We start from the raw sequence: 20,811 nt of genomic DNA, 5'->3' as shown, positions 1-20,811 counted from the left end.
AGAAAAACACTGTGCAACCACTCGGCATTTTGATACATTTAAGTAACCTCAAGAGATTTTTCAAAAACAGGGTGTAGCTCAATAACTGTTTTTTATCTTCTATTCCAGGGTGAAAATATTAAACTTATAGCAAAACGAAATGAACTTGGAGTGGAGGAGTAGTCTAATGGTTAGTGCAGTGGACTTTGATTCTCCATTGCCCCAGGTACAAATAAGTACCTGTCTATACTATGCTTTGAATGTAATTGCAAAAACCACAGAACAGCAGTATATCAAGTCCCATTCCCTTTCCCCCTTACAACACCAAAAGACAAAAATAAAAACAAGCAAATGTATATATTTTGGGCAGCACAGGTCATAGTGCTGCTGTTGTATAAAATCTTATCTGCTTTCCTTCAAGTCTTTTCCATGCTGTTCACAGCTCCCACATTTTTATACCTACCTTAAAAATTATATTATAAGCAAACTTGAAGTGCTAATGTCCAGAGAATTCCACAATCCATTATGCACACCTTCAGATACTATTGTGGAAAGTACATGCCAATGAAAACAACTCTTAACACCACAAAACAGAGCAACAAAGCATAGAACATAATAACAAGATGAAGACTCTAATGCATATTTCATCTGCCCAATTTACTTCCTTTTCGAATGCCATGGACTCCAGCTATCTTGATTTTTTCTGAACTTCTTTGCAACTAGAAATCCTCAATGCTTATCCAATGGTTTTCTTGAATTTTCTACTGTTACCTCCATTACCTCTAATGGAAGGTTGTTCTACGTAGCCATCAACACCATCCATGAACACAATAAATTATGGCAGATAAAATCATGCATAGCAGGGGTGTAGCTAGGTGGGGCCACGGGGGCATGGGCCCCCACAGATTTAGTCCTGGCCCCTTCCAATTTCAACCCCCCCCCCCCCCCCCGCGCTGCTGCCGCCACAGCTGCAAGGTACCTTTGCTGGCAGGGGTCCCCAATCGCCAGCCTTAGTCTTCTTCAGCGCTGGTCTGTGGCGCATTCGCTGATCTGTGCTGTGAGTCCTGATGTCAAGGACTGCCCTCCCCCCACTTGGGCCACCCCCCACACTCAGACCGCCGCCGCCCACCCCCTTACCTTCCTGTCTCAGTGACTGCTGCTGTCCTCCCATGCTCCTATGTGCTCGAAGTCAGGACCTGGATGATTGCATTAACATAATATCGTGTTAATGCAATCACACGGATCACTGCACACTTGCACCTGCTCCTCCCCATCACTGGTCAACCCCCTTAACCTAGATGCCATCCTCACTTTTCCTCAGCTCCTCCTCTGTAACTGGTAGCCACTTCTGCTGCCTAAATGTTGCATGACTGACTATGAAAGTTGGCAGTAATTAAATTCAATACATTTAATGTATGTCCTTTTTAACCAAAAGACAACACAAAATGATGTACAGCAATAAAATGAAAGAAAACAATGACATAACCAAACCATAATAAAACATGGATAATTAATTATTATTTATTGCATTTGTATCCCACATTCCCCCACCTATTTGCAGGCTCAATGTGGCTTACACAGATTTGAAACATTGCCATTACAGGATATCAGATACAATTATTAATGTGTAATGATTAGGAGAGGTAGGAGAAGAAGGAAGAGAGTGATTAGGATAGTTGTAGCAGGTAGGTATTCTTAATTGATTGGATTAGTGGGGTGACTTAGTAAGGCTATAGGTTATCATTGTGGGACTAGCAGAAAAAGAAGAATGTCTTTGAGGCTTTTCGAAGGATAAATGTTTTCATTTATCCTAATTTAGTGAGGCTATAAGTTCTCATTAACATACCATGTCATAGTAAAACAAAACAATTTTAAACATTAACTAATAATATGACCCTTGCCATACAATTACAGTAGATAGCAACCATAATAGATATGGTTAGTCCAGAACAGTTAATAAGCTATGAAAGCAGTGTCTTCAAACACCACTCAAAAAATAACCCAGTCCTCAAAAACCTTTGAATTCCACCCCAACCCAATCTCACTCTCAAAAATGAATATAAAATCAAGAACCAAAAAAATAATTACAATGTTCACAAACAACTATTCCCCATGCTTTTTCCAGAGGGGAATATTACAGTTACATACAAAAAATGTGTATTCTTAAAGGGTTTTAAAAAGCATGGAAGAAATTATGGGAAACAAGAAAGAGCATGCTAGCTTTTGTATAGTTATGTCTCATCCAGAGAAACATTCCTGCTTTATAGTTCAAAATTTTGTATACCTATCACCTAAATAAAGCTAGATCATTTCCTTTAGTAGATGCTTAATATCTGACATTAAATAAAAATAGACGTCTGTAATTACCTTAGCAAAATCGCGCACATCAAACAAATCAAATGCTTCAAAAAGTTCATTCTTCTTCATTCCAAATGTTTCACAGCATGATAATAGGAATGTTCGAATATTCTTCAAGCAGAGAAACTGAAAGCAAAAGAAATGCATTCATTACTAACCTTCATTTACAGACACTTCACTTACATTGTCTCATCACTGCTTTGTTAACTCTCTAAAGAATAAATTAAGTGGCTTGCAGTATTTCAAAGTGCAAGATTTAGTGCTAAATTTACTAGACAGGTCTTTATATCTGATACCCCGACTATTGTACCAAGTTTTGGATGCGAACAAGGACTTTGGGTAGCCCAGCCACATTGCCAAGAGGAGTAAAAAACAAAATGGTGAGCAGTGACAGGGTTGCTAAGGCTGCTGTAAACTGGAATGGGGAACCAGTCCACTGCATCTTCTGAGAAGGAGAAAAGAGAACAGTGGTTGGAGAAACAACGGAGGAAACAGAGAAGACATCCCTGGCATCAACAAAAGGATATTGGCGGCGCGCCTCCCATCTGTAGTAAACCATCTCTGAAAACATATAGAAGTAAAAGACAAATAGGTCTCACAGGAATTGAGAATCCTGAAGAAACAAGACACTTTTGTGTTTGATTCTATTTTTGCTTTCTACTGCTACCTGTATTTTTGCTACTTTTTTTTTTACTTTTGTCCTTTTTAGGGGCACTTTTACAAAGCAGCGGTAGGGTTACCATGGGGTTAGCGTTTGCAGAATCAGCACTGCCACGGGGCATCCTGAGGTGTCCCACAGTATTTCTGAGCTCAACGCACACTGTTTACCACGCTAGAAAATAATTTTTATTTTCTAGGGCAGGGAGCAGGTGTTCTCTACGGTAATTAGGCAGCATAGGCACATTGCCACGCATTGTACAAGCACTGCATGAGTAGCGCTTAAGCCCTTACCACCACCCGTTGACTTGGTGCTAAGGTCTCACGTGCTACCTGGGCGATAGGCATGCAGCACACACCCACTGCCATTTACCGCCGGGTAAGTGCCACGTGGTAGAAAATATTTTCTGCTGCGTGTTTTCAGTGCACAAAAAATTCAGAATTATCACCCGGGGCATGCAGTAGCTGAGCGGTAATGCCAATTTGGCGTGGCTGGATGCGTTTAGACCCTTATGCGCCTTTGTAAAAGGGCCTCTTAATGAAGTATTTTTTCATTCAGCACACAATTAAGCCGTGATGGTGAAAGCAGTTAAGAGAGTTAGGTTTAAAAGGGTTTAGATGATTTCCTGGAAGAAAGATCAATAAGCCATTATTAGCCAGGTTGATGCAGACTTGGGAAAGTCGCTGTTTATCTCTGAATGTAAGTAACAAGGAATGATTTGCTCTTTGGAATCCAGCCAGATAATTGGAACATGAATTGGCCACTGTTGGGCCTACTGATCTCTTATGTTCATTCTTCTGTATTACAAGAAAATGTGATTGTTTGTTCCTTCAGTTTGAGACTTTCAGGCTCAGTACCTGTGGAATTCCATGCCTGCGGAATCTAGTGGGAATATTTCATTTTCATTGCTTCAGTCCCAAGTAAAGACCTGGTTGTTTAGGCAGGCATTTGGAGACTATTTGGACTTCAAAATGTGTGTATATATGTGATAGATTTGTGTACATGTTAGTTGGCAGTAATTAGGAGTTAAACGTGGACCTGTCCTATGCCTTATTCTATAACATGCATGGTTAAATTTCATGGTGCACAACTCAAAGGAGGTGTGGCCCATGTGATAATTTCATTTTTGACACGCGTCTGCTATGCACCAAATATATATTTTACTTTCTGGCATGCAGCGAAAAAAAATTGGGCGGTAACTCTTATTTGGCACGCATAGGCGATTACCGCACGGTTAACGCGAGAGACCTTACCACTAAGTGAATGGCTGGTGGTAAGGTCTCAGACCCAAAATGGACACGCACCAATTTTTATTTTGCTGCATGTTGATTTTCGGAAAAAACTTTAAAAGGCCTTTTTTTACAGGTGTGCTGAAAAATGGATCTGCGCACGCCCAAAACATGCGCCTACACTAGCGCAGCCCATTTTTCAGCACACCTTAGTAAAAGGACCTCTAAGTTACTAATAGCCCAAGATAACAGTAAAATAACCCATCTTAACAGCAGGCCCACATTGATAACTTCACCCCTTAGTAGTAGTTCACATTCCTGCTTATTTTCGAAGGAGAAGGGCGGCCATCTTCCGACACAAATCGGTATAATCGAAGGCCGGCTTCAACTGCTTTCCATTGCAAGGCCAGCCAAAGTGCAAGGGGGCGTGTCAGCAGTGTACCGAAGGGGGGACGGGGGCGTGGTAAAGAGATGGCCGGCCTCGGCCGATAATGGAAAAAAGAAGGCCGGCCCTGACGAGCATTTGGCCGACTTTATTTGGTCCCTTTTTGCTCACGACCAAGCCTTGAAAAGGTGTCCGAACTGACCAGATGACAATCGGGGATCACCTCCCATTACTCCCCCAGTGGTCACCAACCCGCTCCCACCCCAAAAAAAAAAATTAAAACACATTTTTTGCCAGCCTCTATGCCAGCCTGAAATGTCATACCCAGCTCCATCACAGCACTATGCAGGTCCCTGGAGCAGTTTTTAGTGGGTACTGCAGTACACTTCAGGCAGGCGGACCCAGGCCCATCCCCCCCATACCTGTTACACTTGTGGTGGTAAATGGGAGCCCTCCAAATCCCACCCGAAACCCACTGTACCCACTGTACCTACATCTAAGGGCTATGGTAGTGTTGTACAGTTGTGGGTAGTGGGTTTTGGGGGTTTTTGGGGGTGCTCAACACCCAAAGTAAGGGAGCTATGCACCTGGGATCAATTTGTGAAGTCCACTGCAGTGCCCCCTAGGGTGCCCGGTTGGTGTCCTGACTTGTGAGGGGGGCCAGTGCACTACAAATGCTGGCTCCTCCCACGGCCAAATGGCTTGGAATTGGCCGGGTTTGAGATGGCCGCCATTAGTTTCCATTATCGGCGAAAACCAATGGCAGCCATCTCTAGCGCCGGCGATCTCTAAGGGCGGCCCAAATGTTGAGATTTGGACGGCCCCAACCGTATTATCAAAATGAAAGATGGCTGGTCATCTTTTTTTGATAATACAGTCAGGTACACCGCTTTACGGGGCTGTCATTAGAGATGGCCGCCCTTATAGATGGCCGGCCCCGTTCGATTATGCCCCTCATTGATAACTATGGCTCTTAAGTGCCCTTTTTCTAAGGCTTAGGGGTCCTTTTACTAAGCCTCGCTAAAAAGTGGTCATGGGTTTCCTGCACGCTCCAGCCACTCTTTCGCACAACTCTAAAATAGCCCTTTTTTGTTATTTCTTAATGGGCACACACAAATTTCCTCATTAGCACTTGATGCAAACCTAAACCGCACTATGTACAAATGTTATTTTTTTTAGACTTGATCCTGGTTTACTGTTTTACTTTTGTACAACTCTACAGTTCATCATTGGGTTACAACTAAATACAGGTTAGCCTTCTATTCAGTCACACTTTTCATTTATTTAGATTTCTACTTATGTCTTTTTGTATCTAATATTTTTTAATCAAATGAATATTTGATTTTTTTTAACGTATATATTACCTTGTAACTAATATTGGCTCTTTTGTGACTCCTTGACCATTTATGTTTTTAACACAAAATATATATGTATTTATGTGCTTGAATCATCATTTTATTTTTTTAACTTTTTATCTTTATTATTTAGTTGTATTTTTGCGTATATGTATTTATCAGCTTTTATTGTGATTTGTAGACTCCTGAAGCAGGCACTATTGCTGAAACACAGTGCCATGTTGAGTCCAGCTCTAATACAGAATAAAATGTATTATTTTTCATCTCATCTCCTTGGTTTTCTGGAAGAGTCTTGTTGATCACGCTACTCCCCTCCTTACATTTTTTCGTTCGCAGCAGATCCTGCTTCTCCATTTTGGTGGTCGATCCCTGTCATTAGCGCTCAGCCATTACCACCAGGAGCCATTACTGCTGCCTATTTAGGAGGTGGTAAGGGTTCCCATGCTACTCGGGTAGTGCATGGTAATGTGCCCGCACAGACACGCCTACTGTCTGCCTCCAGACATGCCACCCGTGCTAAGTAGAAAACTACCATTCTGATATAGTGCTTTTTTAGTGCAGAGTAGGCCCATGGTAGGCCTACCACAGCTTAGTAAAAGGGTCCCTTAGTATGCACTAAATGCTTTAAATGCTTAGGAGCCCATTTTATACGTATGGGCTTCTTTGTATTTAGCACATGCTAATTCCATTAACGTGCACTAAGCTTTAGTAAAAAGGCTTCTCTGTAATTCTCAACCCTATGTAGTTGATTTCTTTATTGTTAAACCACTCAGAACTTTTTGGGATTTGTCAGATAACAATTGAGCAGAATAGCATTGTCTAATTGTTTATCAATGTTGTTTTTGTGATCCACTAAGGATGCCAACATTAAATAAATAAAATTAATACGCTGAAGGTCTGTTCTGACACTTATCCACAAATTATTATTGTATACCTGTTGATTCAGAAGCTCCTCACTGTCTGGGACTGAGCTCCATAGGGCTCCCACTTAAACCTGGGTTTAAGTCCTAGGCCCAGCTTAAGAGGAAGTCGCAACCATGGCTCAAGTGCAATGCCGACTGGCAAAACTTGGGATCCAGGTTAACTGTTTTCCAAAAGGAGATATAGGCACCCTTTTACTAAGCCTTGTAGGCGCATATGCACATTCTACGTGCATCAATTTGGAGTTACTGCCCGGTTACCATGTGACCCGGGTGGTAAATTCATTTTTTACGTGTGTCCGCTAGGCGTGCCGGAAAATAATTTTTATTTTTCTGTGCATGGTGGAAACCGAGCAGTAATCGCCATTCTATGTGTGTAGACGATTACCACACGGTTACCGCATGAGACCTTACCACCAAATTAATGGGTGGCAGTAAGGTCTCTGACCCAAAATGGATGTGCACCAATTTTTATTTTGCCGCACGTCCATTTTTGGCAAAAAATTTTAAAAGGCATTTTTTTCAGGCACGCTGAGAAATGGATCTGCGTGCACCCAAAACATGTGCTTACACTAGCGCAGGCCATTTTTCAGCACACCTTAGTAAAAGGACCCCATAGTTTGAGGCCTTTGAATGTGAACCGTTGCTGTGATTACTGAAATGAGTTGCGGGAGAATAATGCCGACTGGCAAGACTTGGGATCCAGGTTAAATGTTTTCCAAAAGGAGATATATTTTTGTGGCCTTTGAATGTGAACTGTTGCTGTGATTACTGAAATGAGTTGGGGGGGGGGGGGGAGAATATAAAACTGGTGGTGGGGGGGGGGATTCAGAGAGTTGGGTATGAAGGCTCATGGCACCATAGCCCAATAACAACCAATTCTGATTAAAATAGAAGCCCAAAGGATAAGGAGGCTTGGGTATATATTAGTGCTTTCCAAGTCATTGTGAGCTAAATGGGAATCCAGGAAGTGTTTTCTATTTCCTGGCTCTCAGGAATTCCCTACCACAACATCTCCAATTGGAAAAATCATTGATTAACTTTTGCACCTCTTTAAAAACGTACCTTTATGAAATGGCATTCAACAATCTCTAGAAGGATTTTATACATTCATGGTTTTTTTCTTTGCAACAGTAAGTGAAAATATACAGTATATAGCTATATGTATTTTTCTTTTTTTCCCCTTGCTGTTCCTAATTCTATATCAGTGTCTATATCTAGCTGGTGGCTAGCAGTCTTTTTTTTTCTGTCAGCCAATAAGTCAGTTGTTGGAGGCTTTGTGGGTTTTTGGTTTTTTTCTAGCCCTAAATTCTCTATGCTGCACTTTTGACCTGCTGCTTTTCCTGTGTGCTTCCTGCACCTGTTTTAGTGCATGAGATGCTTAGACCTTCTGGCACTAGATCCTGCCAGAGAATTAGAACAGTTTCTGGTAGTTTCTGGAAGGAAACCTGGAAGCAGTGGAGGAGTTGGACCTTCTGAAATGTGTTACTAGTGGCAGTAGTATACTCCCCCAAAGATTTAAACTCTGGCTTTGCCACCAAAATTTGTCTTTGGAACCTCTCCCTATGAGCCTCATTTCTGCCAATGCCGGCAGCTGGCTTCCAAGAGAGAGGGAGAGAGAGAAAAAGAAATCAGCCAGTCTATATCCAACTGGTTAGACACTTGTGGCATTTGCAAAGAGCAACGATTCAGAGACTGGGGCAAGTGACAGACCAGAGGTTTCTGGCTTACTATATTGAGAAGGTGTGGGTGCCCTTCTCACCCCACTTTAGTCTCATGGGAAAGGAGCAAGGTGAGTCTCGGGATGCTTAGCCTTACCACCCAGGCAGCCCAAACACCACTTCTAAGGGACACTACATCTGTACCAGAGTGGAGGAAATTTAAGAAAAGAAAAACATCTTTAACTATACCAGGCTACAGCAGCTAAGGTATTACATTTAAGTTGTATAACCATCAACTGTAACATCTCACCGAACTGTATTTACGAATTGACTGAATACCACCAGCCTACCCTGAATAGCCTTATTTTGTAAAAAGTGTGAGCAGGAGGAACGGCTATCCAAGTGTTTGACATGACTTTCCACTGTTCCTGTGCTTCATCAATTGATAGTACAGTAAAGTTCCAGTTTCATTTTTTATTTATTTCTGGCATTTGATATTCAATCACTGGCCACTAAGGAGGAGATTCTATATATGGTGCCTAAAAAATCGGCGCTGAAATCAGTGCCGATTACGTGTGTTCTATAACTGGCACCTAACCCGGCGGTAATTACCACAATGGGTGACAGTAAGTGCTCCTCCCCAGCATGGCAACGCAGTAAGAATAATCTTACCGCATGGCCATGTCTTTTTTAGGGGCTTTTTACCCGCTGCGGTAAAAAGGGCCCTGGTAAGCAGCAAAAACAGCCCCTGCCACTACCGCAGGCCCTTCTTACCACAGCTTGGTGTAACGACCCCTTAGTGCATGCTAATGTCTATTAGTACGTGATAACCTTTAGTAATAGGGCCCCAATATGCAGTAACTCTTTAAAGTAACAGGTATTCTGACAATATAATGCTAAGAAAACACCACTATAATACAAATGGAAATGGGACTTGATATATTGCCTTTCTGTGGTATTTTGCAACTACATTAAAAACGGTTTACATATATACAGGTACTTATTTTGTACCTGGAGCAATGGAGGGTTAAGTGACTTGCCCACAGTCACAAGGAGCTGCAGTGGGAATCAAACCCAGTTCCCCAGGATCAAAGTCCACTGCACTAACCACTAGGCTACTCCTCCACTACTCAGCCATACTACTCCACTACTCCTCCATACTATAATCACTGGGGATAGGGCAAAACAGGTCAATCATTATTTTTATCCTAAAGCAAGCACGGGTGCAATATGCTTTTATTTTTATATTAACATCATTCATTTTGCTTTTTCATTTGAATTGTCTGAAGTAATCTCCATTGTTAGTGTTTCTGGCAATTAGACAAAGTCTACTCTACCAGGATCTCTTCATGGCAAGGAAGACAAATAAAAACAAAAACAAAAAAAAAAAAGAAAAAGTGCCATTTTTTGAGATTTCTCATCTAAAAATGAGTCCATTATACAGTCACTTTGTCTTCTAAGACACAGTTGTTCATTTAGAATACTAAACATATATTCAGCTTGGCACTACAATCGTTATGGATCGTTAAATTCTATTCTTTCTTACAGTAACCCTTCATGTTATGTTACCACACACCAGCAAATTATATACAGAAACGGAAAGAAGCATTTGAAATCTTAAAGAAATTCACCAGGTCTCGTGTTTCCTTTCTTCCAAATGATTTCTTATCTCTCCATACAAGGCTCAGCCAACATTATCAAGTACCACCAGGCGAGACTTAAAAGAAATAAATATCTGTACCCTGGAGAAGAGAAGGGAAGGGGAATATGCAAGAGACTTAAATACCTCAAAGGGATGCATTATACAGTGCAAAGAAAATTCTACAACAAGAGATCATAATGCAAGTGCAGAAAAGAGTAGAGCGAGGAGTAATACAAGGATGGCAGATGCCTGAAACATGTCAAAATAGAGATATGGGTAAAAATTGTATCAGAATGTACAAAATCCCAGGACAAGCACACGGGATCCACTGCAATGGGAAAGGGAGGACAAAACCAGTGATTATGTAGAATCTGAGGTACTGCGGTAGGCAGGGAGACTAAATGGGCCTATCAGTCATTGAGCCTCATTCGAGAAAAGAAATAATCTCTTACAGATGGAAAAAGTCCTTATTATTAAATTGTAATCACTGTGTATGTGCTTAGAAGTATGCTCTCTGACAATAACACACACAGGCCCAGATTCTAGATATAGCACCCAGAAAATAAGCACAGAAAATATTTCCGCCTAAGCGTATTCTATAAGAGGTGCCTATATTTAGGCACAGAAAATAGAATGCATTTAGTTGATATTCTAGTGCCTAAAACTACGCGTCTCCATTTATACCAAGAAAAACGTGACGTAAATCCCAGCACGTAGATTTAGGCTCAGAGGGCCATATTCTATAACAAAGGGCATAAATTTTGGACTGCCCACGAAAACACCCATTTCCCCTGGCCATAACCATGCCCCCTTTTGCCTGCATGCATTAAAATTTAGAAGCAGTGAGTTACAGAATACCCTTAGGGATCTGTGCGTGTAAATTCTAATTTTCGCCAATTAGTGCTCATTATTGCTTGTTAAGTGCTGTTAACAACGCTGATTGGCTTGTTAAGCCAATTAAGTTATATGCGTTGTTACAGAATATGCTTGGAGTTTGGTGCTGAACACTAGGCATGCTATATAGAATTCAGGGAATGGGACAAATTCAATAAATGGCATCAAAATTCTACAATGGCAGTTCTGCACGGCGCTGCTGTTGTGTAATACGTAAGTTCACAGTTTCATACCTAACCTTTAGGCACAAGAATTTACTCTATGTCAAGGGCTGGTGTAAGTGCTCATGGCTAACTGTTGGCAGTTAGGCACATAGGGCCCGATTCTATATATGGCGCCTAAAATTAACACACGACTAAATCTGCACGTGTCCATTTACGCCAACGAAAAGCTGGTGTAAACCCCTGTGCATAGATTTACGCACACTGGTCCATATTTTATAACAATGCATGTAGATTTTGGAACACCCATGAAACGTCCATTTCCATGCCCACTAAGCACACCCCTTTTTGCCTGCGTGCGTTAGAATTTAGGCGCAGGATATTACAGAATGCGCTTGGCAATGTATGCATGTAAATTCTCATTTTTACCAATTAGTGCTCATTATTGCTTGTTAAGAGCTGTTAACAATGCTTAACAGCTTGTTAAAACAATTAATCTATGCACATAGTTAAAGACTACACCTAGAACCGCACGGAACTCTAGGTTCGCTATATAGAATCCGGGGAATAGGGCTAGATTCTATAAATGGCACCAAAAAAAATCAGTGCCAGAAAAAGCACTATTCTATTAGCTGCACTAAAAGTTAAGTGCGGTTTACAGAATAGCACTTACACCCAGGAATCCCTTGCCCAGATTTACAAAAAAAAATAAATGTCAATTACATCTATTTAGTGCCAATAATTGCTTGTTAAAAAGTTAATTTGGCACTGATTAACTTGTTATTCAATTAAATTTGCACGTGCAATTTTTTGTGACCTTTTTGAATCAGGGGAATAACCCTTAGGGGCCCTTTTACTAAGCTGCGTAAGCATCTATGTGCGCCCAAAGCTCACCAAAATGGAGTTACTGCACAGCCAATGCGTGTCTCTTGCTGTAATTTCATTTTTGTTGCGTGTCCAATACATGCGGCCGAAAAATCATTTTTATTTTCTGACACATGTATCGGACGCGCACCAAATGGCATTTGATGCACATAGGTCATTACCACCTGGTTACCACATGAGACTTTACCACTAGGTCAATGACTGGCGGTAAGGTCTCAGGCCCAAAATGGATACGCGGCAATTTTCATTTTGCCAATTTTCATTTTGTCCATTTTCAGCAAAAAAAATTTTTAATGCCTTTTTTGCAGGTACATTGAAAAACGATTCTGAGTGCGCCCAAAACCTGTGCCTACACTATCACAGGACATTCTTCTGCACACCTTAGTAAAAGGACCTCCTAGTATACTATAACCTATGTGCATAACTCATAGGCATGCCCCTGACCCACCCATGAACTTCCCATGGTCATGCCCCATAGAATTTGCACATGCAGCTTCTAGAAAAGCAATTGGCAAACACCAATTTAAGCCTTCTGCAATTCTGACCATTAGTCCCTTCATTTTTGAATTTTAAAACATTTTTTGTTATTACTTCCACAACTATCCAAATGATGGATATAAACTTTATAGTCTATTTCAACTTGGTGGAAGAATAGGAGAAGGCTGGTAGTGAAATTCGTGGACAGGTTTTCATAGCCTCATATATGAAGGTCCCGCAAAAATAGAATAAAATTTTAACAATAGTTGTTGTTGAAAGTATTATTCTAGAAGTGTTTTGAAGAGTTGTGATACTCACTTCTGGACTGGACGTTGGTGCCGATTTTAGACTTCAGAAAACAAATATTAAATGGAATTAATTGTTTATATTTTTTAGGTGCCTCTTTATCTAGTATCCTTGGAGGGGCATAATCAAACAGGGTGCCCAAGTTTTCATGAGGGCGTCCTCGCAGGACGGCCCTGTAAAGGGGCAGGGCAACCTGTATTATTGAAACAAGATGGGCATCCATCTTTCGTTTTGATAATACGGTTGGGGACGCCTAAATCAGCAAATTTAGGTCGACCTTAGAGATGGTCATCCTTAGGTCATTTTTGAGATGGTCGTCCCCGGTTTTCGGCGATAATGGAAACCGAGGATGCACATCTCAAAAACAACCAAATCCAAGCCATTTGGTCGTGGGAGGAGCCAGCATTCGTAGTGCACTGGTCCCCCTCACATGCCAGGACACCAACCGGGCACCCTAGGGGGCACTGCAGTGGACTTCACAAATTGCTCCCAGCTGCATAGCTCCCTTACCTTTGGTACTGAGCCCCCCAACCCCCCCCCCAAAACTCACTCCCCACAACTGTACACCACTACCATAGCCCTTGTGGGTGAAGGGGGCACCTACATGTGGGTACAGTGGGTTTGGGGGGGTTTGGTGGGCTCAACATTTACCACCACAAGTTTAAGAGGTGGGCCTGGGTCCGCCTGCCTGAAGTGCACTGTGCCCACTAAAAACTGCTCCAGGGACCTGCATACTGCTGTCATTGAGCTGGGTATGTCATTTGAGGCTGGCATAGAGGCTGGCAAAAAATGTTTTTTAATTTTTTGGGGGGTGGGAGGGGGTTGGTGACCACTGGGGGAGTAAGGGGAGGAGGTAGAGACACAAATGGTGGCAGAATTCAAAAAGACGTGGGATGAACTAGGGCCGATACCGGGCAGACTTATATGGTCTGTGTCTCATATACGGCAATCTGGTTTAGGATGGGCTGGAAAGGGCTTAGACAGCAACTCTAGTGGCTGGAACATGAGGACAGTGCTGGACAGACTTTTACGGTCTGTGTCCCGCAAGTGAGAAGACAATAGGCTGGAGTGGGCTTCGACGGCAACTCCAACATAAAGATACGGCCGGACAGACTTCTATGGTCTATGTCCCAGAAATGCCAAAGAAAGACCATAATCAAGTAAAAAATATCACATTCACTGTTGATTTAATTGTGAATTGATAATGAGTGTGACTATTGGGCAGACTGGACTGTTCAGATTTTTATCTGCCGTCACTTACTATGTTACTGTTAATCCTCTCTGCTCCTGGGCTGATGCGCAGACCTCAGCTCTGACACAGACACAGTGTTATAGAAAATGGGGATTTCATGCCCAACTTGTGCACCAAGATGTCACCTGACCTACTGGCGCGTGCATGTGGCGACCTCTCAGCACACAGTGCCAGTGAATCAGAGTGTTCCAACTTCCATTCCTTCTTTGCCTGCAGTGCTGCGGCTCGAACCCAGAGAGAGACTGAGAGAGGCGACTGGAATTTTTTTTAATGTACCATTAAATTCTTGTGGGACTAAGTGAGGACAGGTTAAATTCTTGCGGGGATGGGTAAGATTCCAGTGGGGACGGGCGGGGACAGGTAAGATTTCTGTCCCCCTGCAACTCTCTAATTCGTAGTTCTTATTTTAATGTTAACTTCCATAAAAAGCCATGAGGCAAATACTAAACTGGTTGAGCCTGTTGAGTTGACCTAGAATGAGGTTTGTGCATAAAAGGGGGCAGGTGGAGAAGGTTTGCCATAAGCACAGATTGGGAGGAAAGCCTTTGAAGGCAGTGGCGTAGCCAAGAGTGGGCTGGGGTGGGCCCAGGCCCACCCACTTTAGGTTCAGGCCCACCAAGTAGCAGCATACCTATAATGTGGCTGGCAGGGACCCCAAGCCCCACCACCCAAGAACTCCCAACAACTGTTTGCTGCTGGTGAAAATTTGCCATTCAAAAGGTATATGGGGGAGAGGGGATGTTTGAAAGACCATATGGCATGCAGGCGAGAGAGGGAGAAACCAAATCACTTGTAGGACAAGGCGGAGTTCTGCCCACCCAAACTTGGGTGTCTGGCTACGCCCCGGTTTGAAGGAACAAGCCCATTGGACCGAGCAACCAAATCAGCCCCATCATGTTTTTTGTACTGCATTTGCATTTCTAACCCGCAGTCAACCTCTCTACCTCCTACATGGATTAATGCAGAGGTTTATTTTACTGTCTAACACATCTAAGGAATTTTCTGCTAAGAAAAAAAATGAAATGCATACCCTGGGGAGACTGTGATATACTTCTGTTTGTCTTCTAACTGACTCTGTATTCCAAGAGGCATGGTTAAATGCAAATGAAAATACATCATCTTAAGAATGCAGAGTGCTCTCTTGTTTAGAAAAAGCTACAGGGATAGTCTGACTTTGCATTTCCTTGCCCATCAAACACAGGCAGGCAGAGCAGTATCCTGTGAGCAGATGAGCCTAAAAACTATTTAAGCCATTCACACAATTAAAAATTCTTTTGACAGAAAAGACACAAGCTTGAGGCTGTTTACCTCAAAAAAGTAACTTCCGCTTGTGAATCACCATTTGCCCACCATGAACAGATATACATAGACCAGGGGCGTAGCCAGAGCTTGGCAGGAGGGGGGTCCAGAGCCCGAGGTGGGGGGCATATTTTAGCCCGCCTCCAGTAGCCCCCCCCCCCGCCACTTTCGACCTCCCACCCCGCCGCCGACCCTCCCCCACCACTTTTGACCGGCCGCCGCCAGGTACCTTTACTGGCGGGGGTCCCCACCCCCCGCCAGCCAAAGTCTTCTTCAGCGCTGGTCTCAGACGCGTTCGCTGATCTGTTTCTGTGAGTCCTGACTCCCCGCCAGCAAAGGTACCTGGCGGCAGCGGGGGAGGGGGTTGAAAGAGGCAGGGGAGGGGCAGCAGCGGGGAGGGGGCGAAAGTAGAGGGGGCTAGGGCTAAATCTGTTGGGAACCCATGCCCCCGTGGCCCCACCTAGCTACGCCCCTGACATAGACACTTACATAGCTTTTCAGAAAAGACACTGCAATACTGATTATACCACATCCTGATAGGACTCTTTGTTAAACAGACATCTTAAACTAACCACTTGTCCCTTTGTCAAAGGCTCTGCTGGAACCAATCATCATTCCTAATTTTTTTTTTTAATATGCCTGTGGTAAAATATGAAATGTTTTTTTATTCAGATTACAAACATTTCCAGTGGACTTTTCCGTGAAGATTAATGTCAACCCTATAAATGATCTCAGATACAGCCACCATATTAGGGTCACACATCATTATCTTAGATCTGTATGCTTCGGCCCAATGCATCCCGCATGTAACCCACATTCATTGCTGGTGAGGAGCAATCATTTTCATAGCCCAGCAGCATCCTACTGAGACCAGCAACCAGCAGCTCAATGTGTCTATTTTTGAAGCATCAATATAATCGCTTGAAATCTCCTCTGTCAACCAGGAAGTGTGAAAGCCAGTACATATAAAAAAAAATGATTTCAAGCAGCAGGGCTAAAAACTGAAACTGTTTTATTTAAACAATATATAGAGGACATGCCCATGCTTATCATAAAAACAGTTTCTGAAAACAAAAATGAAAAATAAACCAGAAAGAAAAATTCAGACAAGGCAAATAATGAACTGAAGAATTACCCACAGCTGTCTTTTGGAAGTATTTTTTTTTTAATCATTATCTGTATTAGCAATTTCTCCAGTAGATTCTGGTCCTGTTTCCTACTTAGGGTACTAATATTATAACTTTGCAGCAATTTAGTTGCTTTATCATAGATTTCAGTATATACTTCAGCATAAATCTGAAAATATCATATTAGCCCATGGAACCGTTTTGATTGTCCCCAAATGAGCTAGCTAGGAAATCATCTGTAGCAGTGAATGCCAGGAAGCCAGAATAAACAGACCATGCAGCTGACACAACAGCTGAACAATAATTTACTGCACTTCACACCACATTTCCTGCTGCTAAACCTCGGGCTCTGTTCTTCAACCAGGTTTAGATGCACAGAAACTCCGGCTGAAAAAGTGCACATATTTCACAAATACTAATAACATTCTAAAGTCTAGAAACTTGTTTCCACATCCTAGACATAATTCTCTGTTCACATATGAGCGAAGTCTTTCAAAATGTTTTGTCACCGTGTTTGTGTTTTGTAGAATAAAAGCACTGGAAGATAGCTTGCAAGTGAACTTCACATTCTTGATGTAATATTAGTAGGTGTGGGTATTTATTGCACTATTAATGTGATTAGGAGTGGCCTAGTGGTTAGGGTGGTGGACTTTGGTCCTGGGGAACTGAGAAACTGAGTTTGATTTCCACCTCAGGCACAGGCAGCTCCTTGTGACTCTGGGCAAGTCACTTAACCCTCCATTGCCCCAGGTACAAATAAGTATCTGTATACAATATGTAAGCCGCATTGAGCCTGCCATGAGTGGGAAAGTGCGGGGTACAAATGTAACAAAAAAAAAACAAAAAACATTTTAACAATTACATTTTTTAATCATGATCACGATTTTTAAGTCCTGCCTATTGCCCAGCATTGCTTTCTGTCCCCTGTCTATCCTATTTTATGCTGGCATAACATACGGTAAGAGAGGGAAGACATCGGCATCAGTTGCAAGTAGCAGGTGGGAATCACTGCTGGAGACCCTATGAAGAGCCAGATAAATGCGGGGGGGGGGGGGGGGGGGTGCTGGTCTTATATACTGGGGGGGGGGTCAGCAGTAGGAGAGGAGAGAAATGGGTGTCTGTACGATAGGGGTAACAGATTTATTTATTTTATTTGTTACATTTGTATCCCACATTTTCTCACCTATTTGTGGGCTCAATGTGGGCTTACATAGTGCCTGAGAGGCGTTTGTAGACTCCAGTGTAAACAAATACAAAGTGATGTTGTGGTAAGATAAATTTCATGTGGTATAGCCATATAAGGGAATCGTACAGCGGAAGAGTTGTGTTAAGTCCATTATGTATTTTAGTTTTGTCGTGTAGCAGAGATTGGCATTTATATTGGATTGGTAGGGTATGCCTTAATAAACAGTTTTTAGTGTTCTCCGGAAGTGTAGGTGGTCATGCGTAGTTTTTTTTTTTTTTTTTCTTTATTAAATTTATATTTCATTCAGTCATACAACTTAAATGCCAGGAAGAAGGAAACATAAATGACCATTAGGTTATTTAACAAAGGAAATAATTCAAAATCTTTTAGACCACAATTAGAGTTCGGGCAAGACACAAGGAATAAATATTAAAAAAATGGAAATAAATTTTTTAAATCTAAGAGCAGCAACATGCGCACTACTCACAGCCGAATATCAGTGACTAGCTCTATTGAACATTCAGGTTTGAGTTCCTCTATTTTCTCTAGCGCTAAGAAATACTTTCATTTTTTGAGGTTGAAGAAACATATAAGTCACTGATTCTAAAGATATAATGCATCGACATGGAAATTTTAACACAAATAAAGCACCTAGTGCAACTGCCCTGGGCCTAAGACTCATAAATTCTCTTCTCCGCATTTGAGTATCTTTATTCAAATCTGGATATTTACAAACTTGTTCCCCTAGAAACTTTTCATTTAAATGTTTAAAGCATAATTTGAAACAACAAAATGACTCTTTTGGTGTCATTTGCGATAGAGTTGGATAGAAATACTATTTCTATCCAACTCTATCGCAAATGACACCAAAAGAGTCGTTCTCTCTGTTACATTGTCCAGTGAGTTCTCCAAAAAGTCTGTTAAATTATCTACTGGGTTCTAAGGTCATGCATAGTTTTCAAGGCTTTTGATAACGCGTTCCACAGTTGTGTGCTTATGCAGGAAAAACTGGATGCATAGGTTGACTTGTATTTGAGTCCTTTGCAGCTTGGGTAGTGCAGATTTAGGTACGTTTGCGTCGATTCGGATGTGTTTCTAGTTGGTAGGTCGATCAAGTCTGTCATGTACCCCGGGGCTTCTCCATAGATAATTTTGTGAACCAGAGTGCAGATTTTGAAAGCAATTCGTTCTTTGATTGGGAGCCAGTGTAGTTTTTCGCAGAGGAGTTTTGCTCTTTCGAATCGTGTTTTTCCGAAGATAAGTCTAGCTGCTGTGTTTTAAGCGGTCTGAAGTTTCTTTAAAGTTTGTTCTTTGCATCCCGCATAATTTCCATTGCAGTAGTCTACATGGCTCAGGTTGCGAAATGTTTCCCTTGGAAAGAATTGTTTCACGCGCTTGAGTTTCCACATTGAGTGGAACATTTTCTTTGTTGTGGATGTCACTTGGCTTCCCTAGTGTTAAGTTGCAGTCTTTTGTAATGCCGAATATTTTCACACTGTCCAAGATAGGGAGGGTGTACTCTGGGGTGTTGATAATTGTGGGGTTGTCTACGTTGTGTTGGGATGAGATGACAAGGCAGTGTGTTTTTTCTTTGTTGAGTTTTAGTTGAAATGCATTTGCCCAAGAGTCCATGATGTTCAAGCTGATCTTGATTTCGTTGGTGACTTCTGTCAGATTAGATTTGTAGGGAAATGTATATTGTGACATCGTCTGCATAGATGAAAGGGTTAAGCCCTTGGACGGATAAGGTCTTGGCCAGCGGGGTCATCATTAGGTTGAAGAGGATTGATGATAGCGGTGATACTTGTGGTACTCCGCAGTCTGCTTTCCACGGTGATGATATGTTTGAGTTTGATTTTACTTGATATGTTCTTGTGGTTAGGAAGCCTTTGATCCAGCTAAGTATGTTTCCACCAATCCCGAACTTATCTAGTAATCTTATTAATATATTATGGTTTACCATGTCGAATGCACTAGACCTGTCGAATTGGAGGAGGAGGATGTTTTTGCCTGTTGCTGTTTCCTGCTTGGATTTGGCTAGGAGAGTGAGTAATACTGTTTCTGTGCTGTGTTGGGGGCGAAAACCTGACTGTGATTCGTGTAATGTTGAGAATTTGTTTATATAATCTGTAAGTTGTTTGGCTATCATACTTTCCATCAGTTTGACTGACAACGGGATGGATGCTACTGGACGATAGTTAGTAATTTCATTTGTTTTTTTCATGGCGTCTTTTGGTATCGGGGTGAGTAGGATATTGACATTTTCCTTAGGGAAGAGGCCTTGCTGAAGCATGTAATTTAGGTGGGATGTGAGGTCTGCTATGAAGCGGTCAGGGGCGGATTTTATTAGGTAGTTGGGGCAGGTATCTAGTTTACAGTGAGTGTTGGAGAACCTGTTGATTGCCTGTGCAACTGTATCGACTGTAAGGAGGGTGAAGTTTAACCAGGACCAGTCAGCTGCGCATTCTCCAGTGGTTGGGTCAAATTCATTAAGGAAGTTTTCGATGTCAGTGCTGTCCTGAGGTAGTGTGTTGCGTAGGTTTACAATTTTTTTCATTGAAATACTTAGCAAGTTTATCTGCAGATGGGATGTCTGTATTCGATGCAGTGACCAAGTTGGTGTCTAGGAGTTTGTTCACGAGTTGGTATAGTTTCTTCGTGTCTTTGTAATCTGGTCCTATTTTGATTTTTTAGTATAATCTTTTGGTCTGTCTTATTGCGTATTTGTATTTTCTTTGTGTTTGTCCATGTGTTAAGTGAATGTTCATTTTTTGATTTTTTCCATGCTCGTTCAAGTTTCCTGGATTGTGTTTTTAGCTTTTTCAGTTCATCGTTGAACCATGGTATCGAGTTAGTCTTATGTGATGTTTTTGTTTGTAAGGGTGCTATTTCGTCTAGTATGCATTTGCATCTTTTATCCCATTCCAAGGGTAGTATATGGAGTCTGTTTGTGCTGTCCAATCATTGTTGTACATCAGTTGCCAGAATGTTTACGGGTCTACATGACCACTTGTTTTGTAGGATGTGTGCTCTTGGG

General features: G+C 41.9%; 1 protein-coding gene across 1 annotated transcript in view; it reads right to left on the bottom strand.

The window, feature by feature from the left end:
* VAV3 (vav guanine nucleotide exchange factor 3) overlaps window positions 1-20,811 on the bottom strand; it is a 594,162-nt gene that overhangs the window by 471,423 nt on the left and 101,928 nt on the right. The window contains 1 exon segment of the mRNA XM_030206250.1: window positions 2,347-2,463. Coding sequence (XP_030062110.1) covers window positions 2,347-2,463 — 117 coding nt within the window.

Source organism: Microcaecilia unicolor, chromosome 6, assembly GCF_901765095.1.
Source record: "Microcaecilia unicolor chromosome 6, aMicUni1.1, whole genome shotgun sequence".
NCBI lineage: Eukaryota > Metazoa > Chordata > Amphibia > Gymnophiona > Siphonopidae > Microcaecilia > Microcaecilia unicolor.
This window is presented reverse-complemented; position numbering and strand designations above follow the sequence as displayed.